At 41.5% G+C, this 13,824-nt stretch overlaps 1 protein-coding gene across 1 annotated transcript in view; it reads left to right on the top strand.

Moving 5' to 3' along the window:
- The window catches only part of OTOG (otogelin), a 172,790-nt gene that overhangs the window by 34,649 nt on the left and 124,317 nt on the right, over positions 1 to 13,824 (top strand). Inside the window, exons 13-15 of the mRNA XM_075928087.1 lie at positions 1,459 to 1,567; positions 2,807 to 2,853; positions 4,280 to 4,425. Of these exons, the coding sequence (XP_075784202.1) occupies positions 1,459 to 1,567; positions 2,807 to 2,853; positions 4,280 to 4,425 (302 nt within the window). The remainder of the gene's footprint in view (positions 1 to 1,458; positions 1,568 to 2,806; positions 2,854 to 4,279; positions 4,426 to 13,824) is intronic.

Raw genomic sequence — 13,824 nt, forward strand, 5'->3', positions numbered from 1 at the left:
TCCTATGGCCAAAATTTGCCTTCCAGTATGTGTGTAAGCCTTGGAAAAACTAAATGGGAACCAGACTGAGGAGGCAATCTGGGGATCTGGGCACATACTTGCATGGGGGACTCACCATGGCTGCTACCTCAACAGGAGGAGCTCTTCTCCCCGGTACTGAATGCAACAAGTAATCAGATGGAACCACTCTACAACAGGAGCAACAGAGATCCACCCCTGAATGAGAGGCACTGGTTTGCTTCTGTATTGGTTTTGGAGCTAGGCATCTTCCTCCCTGGTTCTAGTGGCTGCTGGTCATCTCTCTGCTAGATGCTGTCTGTGCACTTAGGCAGACATCATGGCATTGGTTACACTCAAGTCACAATTTCAAGCTCTCTTTTGCAACCATAAAGGCTAGAAATATAGGGTATGTCTACACTACCCCGCTAGTTTGAACTAGCGGGGTAATGTAGGCATACCGCACTTGCAAATGAAGCCCGGGATTTGAATTTCCCGGGCTTCATTTGTATAAGCCGGGCGCCGCCATTTTTAAATCCCGGCTGGTTCGAACCCCGTCCTAGGGCCTAGTCCGAACTACCTAGTTCATGCCGCGTGTAGCCGCGCGGTACGGGGTTCGAACCAGCCGGGATTTAAAAATGGCGGCGCCCAGCTTATGCAAATGAAGCCCGGGAAATTCAAATCCCGGGCTTCATTTGCAAGTGTGGTATGCCTACATTACCCTCCTAGTTCGAATTAGGAGGGTAGTGTAGACATACCCATACATATTATTGGCTTTTTTAATGAAAGCTGAGATTCTGCTTGTGCTGAGAGCTGGGATCCAAGATGTGTCCCTATTGGTATAGAATCTGTTTCTTAAGTCAGCCTTGAACACATATCTAACGGCAAAATTTTGTCCCTATTGTCCATTTGCCACTGCCCGTTATTGAGTATGTAATGCTGTCTGGAAGGGGACAGATCAAACGTAACAGTGATACTCCATGAATCTTAAAAGAGATGCTTCTCAGTAATTCTCAGTAATGGCATGTAAGTGCAATCATCTCTGTTAGCTGCTTAGTTTCCAGTGGGCTATAGTGCTATGGGTTCTGGTACTAGAATAGTTATAATTTAAGTTAGTTATTAAATGAACAAAATATTCAGCAACCAATGAATAAAATGTCTGACTAAAAGCCAAGATGTCAGTGGGTGCTTGACATTATGTTCTCAGATCCATAAGCAGTGTGACTTTCAAAGATACTAAATTTTAACCAGCACCCCTCAGAGACTTCAGTGTATCACCAACAATCAAGGGATTGAAGCTAATATTTTTAATAATTTTGTTTTTCAAGATGAAAGAAACTTCAAATTATACTAAAATATTTTCTCTACAGGGATGTCTGTTTTATAGTTAGACAGACAAAGTGCCAGTCACCATTAATGAAGCTCATTCACATTTATTTCATGTTGAATTATTCTTTCTAGGTCTAATTTATGAAAACAAATTATGTGTCAAGCCTACAGAATGCCCTTGTGATTATCATGGAAGTTTCTATAAAGCAGGATCAGTGGTTTATGAGGAGTGCAATAACTGGTTAGTTACTTCCCTTTTTATACTCCATACTTGATTTAATAATTTGATCATGAGACAAAAACAAACCCTTTCTTAAATCCCTTATCTTTCTAAAAATAGTCAATTTGTATATAATGTATTTTGTGTGATTAAGAAGGGACAGTGAATGCACTTTTCTTTCCACTTATAAAAAGGCAGATCAGAAAAATTGAGCAGATAAATGTTAACAAATGAAATAAACTGAGAAATTTGGTACATAATCGAGTATGATTTTCTGTTGATGTAACTTGGCACAGTTCTGTGGGCTTCAGTGGAGGTTTGTCAATTTAATACTATGAGAAAAAATTTAGCTCAAACCCAAGTTTAGATAAACTGTAGAAACTCAAGGTAATTGTCAGACATCTTGTTTTATACTTTAAGATAGTCGCAGATGTCCTTGTTTAATTTTTGTAGTGTTGTCAACATGGCTTTGAATCTAGAAATTTCCTAGAGCTGATGCTTGACCTCTTGTCTTATGACTGTGGACTCTGTCTCTGACCAATAGGTCTGCTGCCCACTACTCACCCCTGGCACAGCCAGAGCTACTCCCCTCCTTCTGCAATCTATTAGGCAGCAAGTGGGGGAGCTGCTAAACTGCTTCAACAGGGAGCAGAATATCTGCTCGTTAATATCTGGCTCATAATAATGGAGCTGCTTCTGGAGTGCAGTAGATGAGTGTCCCCTAGCTGTGCCTTGTGGTCACAAAACTGACTCAAAGGTTTCAATTAAACTACAGTCCTTTTATTAACAGGATTGTTCCATGTTTTTTACCTAAGTAATAAGGAGAGGGGATCAAGTTCAGATTAAAACAAAAGGAATTGACCTGAACTTCTGTATCAAGCACATCCAAAAAGTTCAAGTAAAGTCTGGATAAACAGCCACATTTTTCAAGTGATTTGATCCAAATTAAAGCTCCTTAACCTTTTGAGGTTCATTCATCACTAGTTTTTTATAATGACCACTAATGAGAGAAAAGTAAAACTAATCTTAGATTTCATGGGCAAGGAAACAGCTGGAACTTCTTTCAGCACTCTCTCCACTTATGAGCAAGTCCAACCATTGCCCACAATATCTAAGTCTGGCCACCTGCTGCTATTGCAGTACCCTCTTCTCCACTTCCTCCTTTGGTGTTGTTTCCATGGAGCAGAAAACCAGGAAGTGGAACTGATAGACAACCTTTGAATTTTTTTTTTAATATGCAACTTTTGATTTTTCTTTCAGTACTTGTATTGAAGGAAAGTGGACTTGCACAAATCTTACCTGTCCAGGTATGTGTAAAGGATCTGAGGTCAGATATCTCATAGCTTCAAAAATGTTATTTTATAATAGCCAACAGTTACTTAAGGCCAAATTCTGTCCAGAGCATAGCGAGCACAGGGCGCAGTCCTCTAGTTTAGCTAAATAATGGTCTTCGCAGTACATTAGTTTAGCATCATTATAGGCAGGGCTGGTCCCACCATCTTTAATGTATGTTGATCAACACTTTCCATTATAAAAAGTCATAGTTTTGACCACATAAAGCACATTATTATATTTGTTTCATTGTTAATCTCTTCCTTTGGAGCAAAAATTTGAAATAAGGCAGTAGGGATTGTCCTGGTGTCAGAGATTTTAATTTTTCTTTAATGAAAGAAAAAAACCCCCAAATTTGTGAAACAGATAATCTTATCTTAATGCTGGTGTTTAATGTTTGAATGCTTGACTTTACAACCTCAGGGGGCCTTTAACACAATTTTTTGTGTAGAATAATATATAAAGTAATAAAAATAATCAAGAAACCAAGTTTTACACATCCAGTTATTCACTTGTCTTACAGTTTTCTGCAATGCTCGCCACTCTGGTATTGAACTTACAGTTAACAGCCTGACAAATTCGTAGAGCAGTCATTCAATATTCACAGTCTTAGTTTGCGGTAGATCCCATGAGAATTTCTAAGATCAAATGTTCATATTCTACCTGCTTTTTTACAAGGGGGATGGTTAATGCATTCCTCGTCACTAACACTTGATCTGAAGAAGTGGGTTGTGCCCAAAAAAGCTCATGATACCATCTACATGTTTTGTTAGGGTATGTCTACACTACCCCCCTAGTTCGAACTAGGGGGGGTAATGTAGTCATACGGAGTTGCAAATGAAGCCCGGGATTTGAATTTCCCGGGCTTCATTTGCATAAAGCCAGCCGGTGCCATTTTTAAATGCCGGCTAGTTCGGACTGCGTGCCGCGCGGCTACACGCGGCACAAACTAGCTAGTTCGGATTAGGCTTCCTAATCCGAACTAGCTGTACACCTCGTTCCACTAGCCGGCATTTAAAAATGGTGCCGGCCAACTTTATGCAAATGAAGCCCGGGAAAGTCAAATCCCGGGCTTCATTTGCAACTCCGTATGACTACATTACCCCCCCTAGTTCGAACTAGGGGGGTAGTGTAGACATACCCTTAGTCTTTATGGTGCTGCAAGACTATTAATTGTTTTTTAAGTTTTTCTGATTATAGACTAGCTCGGCTACCCCTCTGAAGCTTACTAATACTTGAGTACAGTACATAAATTACATTGTTAATCAGTCATTAAAGTTGTTCGATCCATACCAGAGCATTTGAATCTTACAGCAATAACAAAAGTTGTAGAGTATTTACAAGATACACTTTTGCTATGTAATAAAGGACTTTATCTTTTTTTTTTTTTCTAAATATCAGCTGAATGCTCTGTCTCAGGAGACATTAACTTCATGACATTTGATGGACGCAAATACACTTTCCAAGCTCCATGCCAATATATTCTGGCAAAAAGCCACAGATCTGGCAAGTTTACAGTGTCTCTACAAAATGCTCCTTGTGGACAGGTAAGGCTTCGTGCTTTCTAATTACATCTTATATCTTTCTATTTTCTGTTACTGGAGTCAGAAAAATGTATTCGGTATGGAAAAAAAAATCCAAAACCAACTGCAGTGTAAAATTTAAAAAATTAGACTGTAGCAATGATTTTCTTTTTTTTTTAATTTTAAAGGCATTAAAATAGATTTTTTTAGGTGGATTAGCAAGAAAGACTCATATTTCTGGTCTAGAGAAAGGAAGAACTAGACCTTGATCCAGGAACCATTAATGTTAGTCAAAAGCCTCCTACTGATTTTAATGGATATTGGATCCGGCCCTGGATGAGGGGGAAAAATAGAAAAGATAAGCTTACTCTGGAAACTAGATGTTGGTATCTGATTTTCTTGGATGCTTCTGGGTGTGGTGGGCTCTTCTCTCTCTGTGTTTGCTATAAGGACATAGCATACATAACATATTGGTAATAGTGTTTGGTAACCAATTTCAGTGCTTTTGGTAAGGGCTTCTTATTTTGTGTTCTTCCTGTGGTGTTTGGAAAAGCTGCATAAAGTTTAGGGTGTACTTGCCGACAGTAACAGGTACAAAATTTCTGAGATTAGAAACTGAAGTGCTGGCTACCTGCTCTGAGAGTAAAACAGGTTAAACTTTGTGTCCTGGCCAAATTCCAACTTGGGTAATTACATTCTGAGTCCGATTATGATCACACATAACTAGTTTAAATGAGTGGCAACTCTGCTGATTCCTCTGAAATTTATGTAAATTGCAGACTTTATTATTATTTGCTATTTGTATTCTGATAGTTCCCCTAATGTGCTGGCGCTGTCCAACGACAGTCATTTAACCTCAAAACTTACAGTCCTCTGGATTTTCCCCTAAGTAACTTTGAATGAGATCAAAATCAGATCCTCTGTGCTCTGTTTCCCTCCATAACTCTATTTATTTATAGTATTCTTCTTCACTTTCTATTTGAAACTGATCATGAGTGGTGTGGAGAGGGTGAATAAAGAAAAGTTATTCATTAATTCCCATAATATAAGGACTAGAGGACACCAAATGAAATTAATGGGTAGCAGGTTTAAAACTAATAAGCAGAAGTTCTTCTTCACACAGCATGTAGTCAACCTGTGGAACTCCTTGCCACAGGAGGCTGTGAAGGCTAGAACTATAACAGAGTTTAAAGAGAAGCTAGATAAATTCATGGAGGTTAGGTCCATAAAAGGCTATTAGCCAGGGGGTAGGAATGGCCTCTGTTTGCTTGATCATTGTCTTCGGTCCACCCCCTCCGGGGCACCTGGTGCTGGTCACTGTCGGCAGACGGGCTACTGGGCTAGATGGACCTTTGGTCTGACCCAGTATGGCCATTCTTGTGTTCTTATGTAAGTTACTACAACTTAAGCTCTATATTGAGAGTGGGGAGTGTATTGGGACATAAAAAGAAACTTATAACACATGCTCCCCAGCAAGGTACAAAAACTGAGGCAATTTAGGCCAGTTTATGCTATTTTGGCTAAAGGGAGATGCTTTTTAAATATGCTGCCAATACACAATGAAGGTCTTGGTTCATGTTTCTGTTATGAAAACATGCAAGATGCTTATTATGGACCTTATTCTTCCCTAGTTTGCTTCTGTGCAACATAAAGAAGAACTTGGGCCTTTCTTGCTTTGGTGGCTTTTTGCTTCTTCTGCATTGTAATGTGATCATAATGTTGATGTGTCTAGTCCTCTGGGGTAATCCTCAGATTGCATACAGTCATTCTACCATCACCCTCTTCTTGATCTCAGGCACTGGGGTGGCGGCATCTAATTTATCTCTGTGCTCTGATGTTTTCAAGGTCCCAGAATAACATTTTGGGGCAGTAAGCATCCAGGTATAACCTGGAGCATCCATCAGGCCATTCTGGGATATGTTGGGATCCACAACCACAAACAAGATCAGGATCACTGTCACGTAGTTCATGAAGTCTTGTGCTGAATCCAGATCAAAGGATATGTCTCCATGAGTCCAAAATGGGCATTAATCTATTGCAGATATAAGTGAGCAGAGAGGTTCTGAAGATATAGGCCAGTGGAAAATCAGGGCATATGTGGTATAAATCAAGAGTAACTTTTCACTGAAGTTAATCCAGACACCATCAGAGTAAAGGTGTGAAGGATCTATTAAGCTGGTTAAATATGTGACCACTGCTTGACAGTTAAACTGTTTTACACCTAGAGAACATCTATCATCTATTTCTCTCTTAAGAAATAAATCTGAATAGGGAATCCAAAAGATGTGTGTTATAGATGCTCTTATTTCTCAGTGGCTGAGACTTTCGGTTCTTTTTTTTAATGTTACATTTTTTTTTACTGATCAGTCCCATCACATTCAAACAGATTAAAAAATGAAGAAAGAAAATACCTGTAGAGATTCCAGCCCTTTGGATCACAAAGACACCAGTCATCTAGCGCCATAGAGCTGGTGACATAAATAGTCATCAGGCAACAAGTGGTTTCAGAATGATGTGAAATTTTGTTTAAGCACTTTTTGGAAAAAGAATCAGGAAACTGATCAGCACAGCTTAACCTTATCTGAGTTTCAAGTGACAACATCACCGGCTTTGTAGTTTGTATGATGAGGGATTCTGAATATAAGAATTTTTGTTAAGTGTCTAGTGGGAAAGAAAGCAGTTCATGTGAAAACTCCTGCTGATAGTTGGCTGAGGGAAAGTTATGAAAGAAACAATTCACTGAGACAGAGAATTATTGTCAGGTAAAATTTCTTCTATAGAATCTTTGGTGGAGATTGCAAAGTTTCTGCAGAACAATGTTCGATAGTTAATAAATATTAACTCATTACATGGCTATCGTTTGTTATACATAGAAGCTGGTAGGTATTATTTGCAAGCTTAGGGACAACTGCTCAGCCAGTCTCTGATAATATACCCAATGATTTTGTGGTACAGCCATTTTCATGTGAAACATTATGAATTTATTTTCACCAATAAGAAGAGCCATCCTGGGTCAGATCAATGGACCATCTAGCTCAGGATCCAGTTTTCTGAGAATGGCCAATGCCAGGTGTCTCAGAGGGTAAGTCTACACTACAAAGTTAATTCGAACTAACGGATGTTAGTTCGAATGAACTTTCATAGGCGCTACACTAGGGCTCCGCTAGTTCGAACTTAATTCGAACTAGCGGAGCACTTAGTTCGAACTAGGTAAACCTCATTGCACGAGGACTAAGCCTAGTTCGAACTTACTAGTTGGAATTAAGGGGTGTGTAGCCCCTTAATTCGAACTAGTGGGAGGCTAGCCTTCCCCAGCTTTCCCTGGTGGCCACTCTGGGCACCACCAGGAAAACTTGTATGCCCCCCTCCCGGCCCCGGAGCCCTTAAAGGGGCATGGGCTGGCTACGGTGCCCATGCCGGGTGCAAGCCTGCCAGCACCCAGCCAGCAGACCCTGCACCTGGCACACCATGAACCAGCCACCCGATGCCCCCCAGCCTTCCGCCTCTTCCTGGGACCAGGCTGGCGGCTCTCGGGAGCCTGGCCAGGACCGCAAGAGGCGGGCACCCGCCTGGTCTAGTGCAGACATCGTGGACCTCCTCCACGAACTCCGCACTAGGCACAGGAAAGTGGCCGTCTAGGGCAGGAGAGCTGCCAGCCTGGCCACCCAGGAGCAGGTTTGCATGAAAATCAAGATGGTCCACTGAGACCCCCGACCCTGAGCCCTGAGCTTAGAATGGCCGTACTGGGTCAGACCAAAGGTCCATCTAGTCCAGTAGCCTGTCTGCCGATAGCAGCCAACCCTAGATACCCTGGAGGGGATGGACCAAAGACAGTGACCAAGCCATTTGTCTCGTGCCATCTATCTCCAGCCTTCCACAAACTTTGGGCAGGGACACCATTTCTACCCCCTGGCTAATACCACTCCATGGACCCAACCTCCATGACTTGATCTAACTTCTCTTTAACCTCTGTTCTAGTTCTAGCTTTCACAGCCTCCTCCAGCAAGGAGTTCCACAGGTTGACTCTTTGCTTTGTGAAGAAGAACTTTCTGTTACTAGTTTGAAGCCTGCTACCCATTCCTTTCCTTTGGTGTCCTCTAGTCCTTCTATTATGGAAACTAATGGAGAACTTTTCTTTATGCACCCTCTCCACACCACTCATGCTTTTATAGACCTCTATCCTGTCCCCCCTCCGTCTCCTCTTCTCTAAGCTGAAAAGTCCCAGTCTCTTTAGCCTCTCTTCATATGAGACCTGTTCCAAACCCCTGATCATTTTAGTTGCCCTGCCCTCTCCCAGCCTCTCTCTTCCCCTCTCCCACCTCCTTTTCCCAGTCTCCCCCAGTTTTGTTCAATAAAGAGAGATTATATTTTTGAACACACGTTTTCTTTATTTTGTACATCAGGAAGTGGGGCTAGAGAAGGGTAAGTGGAAGGAGGTGAGGGAGGAATGGGGTACGCGCCCCCGATGGGGAGGACTGGGCTGGCTCTGCGGGCTTCTCGGGGTGGAAGTTCTCCTGCAGCCCCCCGATTGCTCCCTCCTCCTGGATGGCAGCCTGTGGCAAGTGCAGCCGGGGTGATGGCCGAGTGCTGTGATGTTCCATGTGTGGGCACTCAGGGCACTCCAAGCCAGGACTGCTTTGCAAGCGGGGAACCCTGAGAACTGTCTGTCCGGGGTGGGGGTTGGGTCCCTTTAAGCACAGCCCTCGGCTAGACTGAGACAGCAGCTCCATGCTCTAAATCCTCATCTGATGACCTGCCGGCACTGCTTCCGGCCATCCTTAACCTCTGTTCAGGGTCCACTCTGTGTGGACATGCTAGTTCGAATTAGCAAAACGCTAATTCGAACTAGTTTTTAAGTCTAGCTGCGCTAATTCGAATTAGCTTAGTTCGAATTAGCGCTGTAGTGTAGACATACCCAGAGGGATTAATAGAAAAGGGAATCATTAAGAAATCCATCCCCTGTCATCTATTTCCAGCCTCCGGCAATCAGAGGCGATGAACACCCAGAACATGTTGATGCATTCCTGAGCATCTTGGGTAATAGTTATTAATGGACCTATCCTCCATGCACTTACCCAATTCTTTTTAAAACCCAGTTATATATTTGGCCTTCACAATATCCCCCTGGCAATGAGTTCTGTTGGTTGGATGTGCATTGTGTAAAGAAGTACTTCCTTTTGTTTGTTTTAAATCTGATACCTATTAATTTCATTAGGTAGCCCTAGGTTCTTGTGTTATGTAAGGGGAGTAAACTGCTTGGTCATGCAATGCATTAACTTGTCTTAATAAAAAAAAGTTTAAAAGTAGGAAGAGAGAATTCTCAAAGATCAAAACAGTATAATTTTAAAGGGAGAGACTGCTTGCTTTTACTGCATCAACTTTAACTATCACTGAAACACACTTACCCGGTACCAGTACTACACTAGCAGGAATATTCCATTCATTTCTTTCCACCGGTAGTTTTCTGCACTGCAAAGCTCTATTCTTTCAAGGCAGAATGTTTAACACACATTGTTTTCAAATTGCTTCTTTGCTCTGTTTACAATCATGGCCCCTGCAGTGAGCTCTGTATGGGTGGGCTTAGTAACCAGCAGAATTCCATTGAAGTGCGAGGATCTAAGTCAGGGTGGGCAAAAAGTGGCCCAGGGGCCAGACATGGTTTGCCAGGGTTAGCCCCTGGCAGGCCACCAGTTGTTTTATCTCTGCATCCACAAGCATGGCCGCTCACTGCATCCATTGACCACAGTTCGCTGTTCCCAGCCAATGGGAGCTGCGGGGAAGCAGTATTCTGGCCCTCACCTGCAGCTCCCATTGGACAGAATGGCAAACCACAGCCAATGGAAGCTGTGGGTGGCTCTGCCTGCAGATGTGCAGATAAATAAAGCGTCTGGTAGCCCCCAAGAGGGTAACCCTGATGAACCGTATCCGGCCCGCTGGCTGCTTATTGCCCACCACTGATCTAGTTGCAAGTTGGATTGTAAGAAGGTGATATGTGTGTTGAGTTACACATTTACAGCTGAACAAACAGTAAATGGCAAATCATAACTTGAGCTACGTCTAGACTACATCCCTTTCGAACGAGGGATGTAAATGAGGAAGATCGAAAGTGCAAATGAAGTGGGGATTTAAATATCGTGTTTCACTTTCAAAATACCCTTTTTCGAAAGACCGCTGTGACACGGTTATGCAAATGAAGCGTGGGAAATTCAAATCCCTGCTTCATTTGCACTTTCAATGGGGCTCATTTACATCCCTCTTTCGACAGAGGGATGTAGTCTAGACAAGCCCTTTTATGAATTAAGCCTCTTTTTCTGCTCGTTGAGACTGTATCATTATGCCAGATTTTTTAATTTGAAATAATTTGATAAAGCTTTTGCTGCTATTTGTGAATTCTGGATATGTCACAAAGAATTAATTATGATAATTCAATACTTGATATTGAGGGTTCTAGTCCTATTGGTTAGTTTAATTGTCACATAAGCAACATGGCATTGTGTCAGTTTCTTGATTGGATGATAGTTACTCTTATAAACAAGAGGGAAGAAGCCTGTGAAGAAGCCTGTCAGGCTTTTACATAACATGTAAAAATACTGAAGTGTGCGTGGAAAGCCAGCCTTTACACGCACCGGCATCTAGTTTGCTTTTTCAGAGACATGGTTTTGGGTGTGCAGATGTATGTCCAGCATAAGTCTCTACTACAAGATTTACTTGGCATTGCTCAGATGCTTCAGAGCTGTGGCCGTGGGGTAGGGATGTGAATGGTTCACTGTTAACTAGTAAGCATCACCCTGCTCCAGGAGGCTGCTCCAGCCCTGTGGGACCTGCCGCAGGTGGAGGGTGCTCCAACCCTGCTAGAGCAGACCCCATCCTTTGTGCTCCTGGGCTGGGCCTGCCACGGTTGGGTGCTACTCAGATGAGGCTGGTTCAGTCCCCATCTGCCCCCGTTTAATCAGTTAACCACTTAAACATAATGTTTAACCAATTAACCCATTAAGTAAATGGGATTATACATATCCTTAGTGTGGGGGGTGCAGGAGTCAGGGCAGGGGCTTGGGGATGTGGGAGGGCTGGGGTTTCAAACATCTCTCTTTGGTGTCGTGTTCTGTTGCAGAAGACATTTCTATGAAAATTCATGCATGATGATACATTAAGAAAAAAATTAACAAACATGTCAGAGTTTACACTGGGGGACAGTGGCATCTGTGGGGTGCAACTTCCCTTCCTGTTTAAATGGGTGGGGAAGGCACAAAATCTCAGTTCTGCTGATCCCAGTACACCCCATGCAGTTCACTAGAGCCAGTGCAGAGAGTGAAATAATCTGTGCTCACAAAAGGGGTGATATAAATTACTGACAAGCAGCAGAACCAAACTGAGATCTTTTCCATTCCCTTCCGTTCCCTTTTCCAATGCAACATTGGCCCCTACAGTACATTTTCTAGGGTTTTATCTGGTTACAAAAGTACCAGTTGCCGAATTTTATTCCAACAAGTCTGTTAGTTCTGTTTGACTTATCAAGCATTTCTTTCTCCTTTCCCAATGTTGTGTCTTTGAATAGGAGGCTAACTGGGTTCAGCTATTCACAAAGACAGAGGTACTGGTCTGGAAGCTCTAATAGCTATTGAATCATCTGTGTGGATTGTTGCCAAGTTATTTAGCACATGTGTCTGTAACTGTGATACACTGGAATCTTGAACTCATATTGCCTTCCACCTGTTTGGTGTAGTATCTAGTTGTAGTTTACCCTCCTGTAATATAAAACATGCTGGAATATGAAGTGCCTCAATACTTGATTGAGGTAACAAGTGGTTTCACTACTTGCTTTAGGGTTTTTCTTACACCATCTAGTTTCTTCATCTGGCTATGTTTCTTTGTACGAACTTTGTAAAATGCGGGCCAGGTAGGTTTTGCATGTCTAGTTTGAATCATGGGAATCTTTCACACTGCAAAGGCCATTGCTAACAAGCCACAGGTGTACACTGCATGAGCATAGAACTACCTCCTTTCGACCGTATTTATGCCAAAAGCACATATTTTGAAGTCCAAAATGAAAGGCTGCACGTCTGGGAAAGGTTTTCTGACTATCCATCCATACTACAGCTCCAAAACAGCTTATCAGAAACCCTGAAAACCCTGTGACCAAATAAAAAATTATTTTTAATAAAGCCTGACCAGTTACAAAATTGCACAATAGAATTGTGAGAACAATGTTCAGTAAATAATTTACTTGATGAATTTTGCCTATTTTTTCTCTTCACAAAGAATTCATGAGCTGCTTACAATGTAGTCATCTTTATTAGTTATTTTAAAATTTTGTGTAATTTTTTTCATGGAATAATTATTGGTCTTTCAATTTCAGAGCACTTATTTTACTGCAGCTTAAATATGAACTTTGAACAGTGTTGGTTCATTTTCTCCTTTACGGCTCATGGCATGTTTCTATTCCTTGCTTAGATTTAACACAATTCCCTGAATCAAGATTCTGCTGCAGACCCCTATTGGTTACTTACAATGCAAAGGCTAATTATTTAGATCTATTGGTGCCTTTTTATATCATTAATCTCATAAAACTAGGTGACTGGGCAACAAAATGACAAAAGAATTTTAATGCTGATAAATGCAAAGTAATACACATTGGAAAACATAATCCAATTATACATACAAAGTGATGGGGACTAAATTAGCTATTACCATTCAAGAGAGAGATCTTAGAGTGATTATGGATAGTTCTCTGAAAACATCCATTCAATATGTAGCAGCAATCAGAAAAGCAAACAATGTTAAGAATCATTTAAAAAGGGATAGAGAATAAGATAGAGACTTATTGTCTCTGTATAAATCTATGGTACACCCACATCTTGAATACTGCATACAGATGTGGTTGTCTCATCTCAAAAAAAGATGTCTTAGTACTGGAAAAAGTTCAGAAAAGATAAACAAAAATGATTAGGAGTTTGGAATGGCTGCCATATGAAGAAAGATAAAAAGACTGGGACTTTTCATCTTAGAAAAGAGTAGATTAAGGGAGGATATGATATAGGTCTATAAAATCATGACTGGTGTGGAGAAAGTGAATAGGGAAAAGTTATTTATTTGTTCCCATAACACTAGGAGTCACCAAATGAAATTAATATGTAGCAGGTTTAAAATAAACAAAAGGAAGTATTTCTTCACTCTATGCAGAATCAAAATGTGGAACTCCTTGCCAAAGGATGTTGTGAAGACCAGGTCTTTACAGGGCTCAAAAAGAACTAGATATATTCATGGAGGATAGCTCAATCAATGGCTATTAGCCAGGATGGCTAGGAATGATGTCCCTACCCTCTGTTTATCAGAGTCTGGGAATGGGTGACAGAGTGGGATTGCTTGATGATTACCTGTTCAACTCTCCTGGAGTTACCAGGAGTTGATTAGATTGTTTTAGAA

This window comes from Pelodiscus sinensis, chromosome 4 (assembly GCF_049634645.1).
Source record: "Pelodiscus sinensis isolate JC-2024 chromosome 4, ASM4963464v1, whole genome shotgun sequence".
Lineage (NCBI taxonomy): Eukaryota > Metazoa > Chordata > Testudines > Trionychidae > Pelodiscus > Pelodiscus sinensis.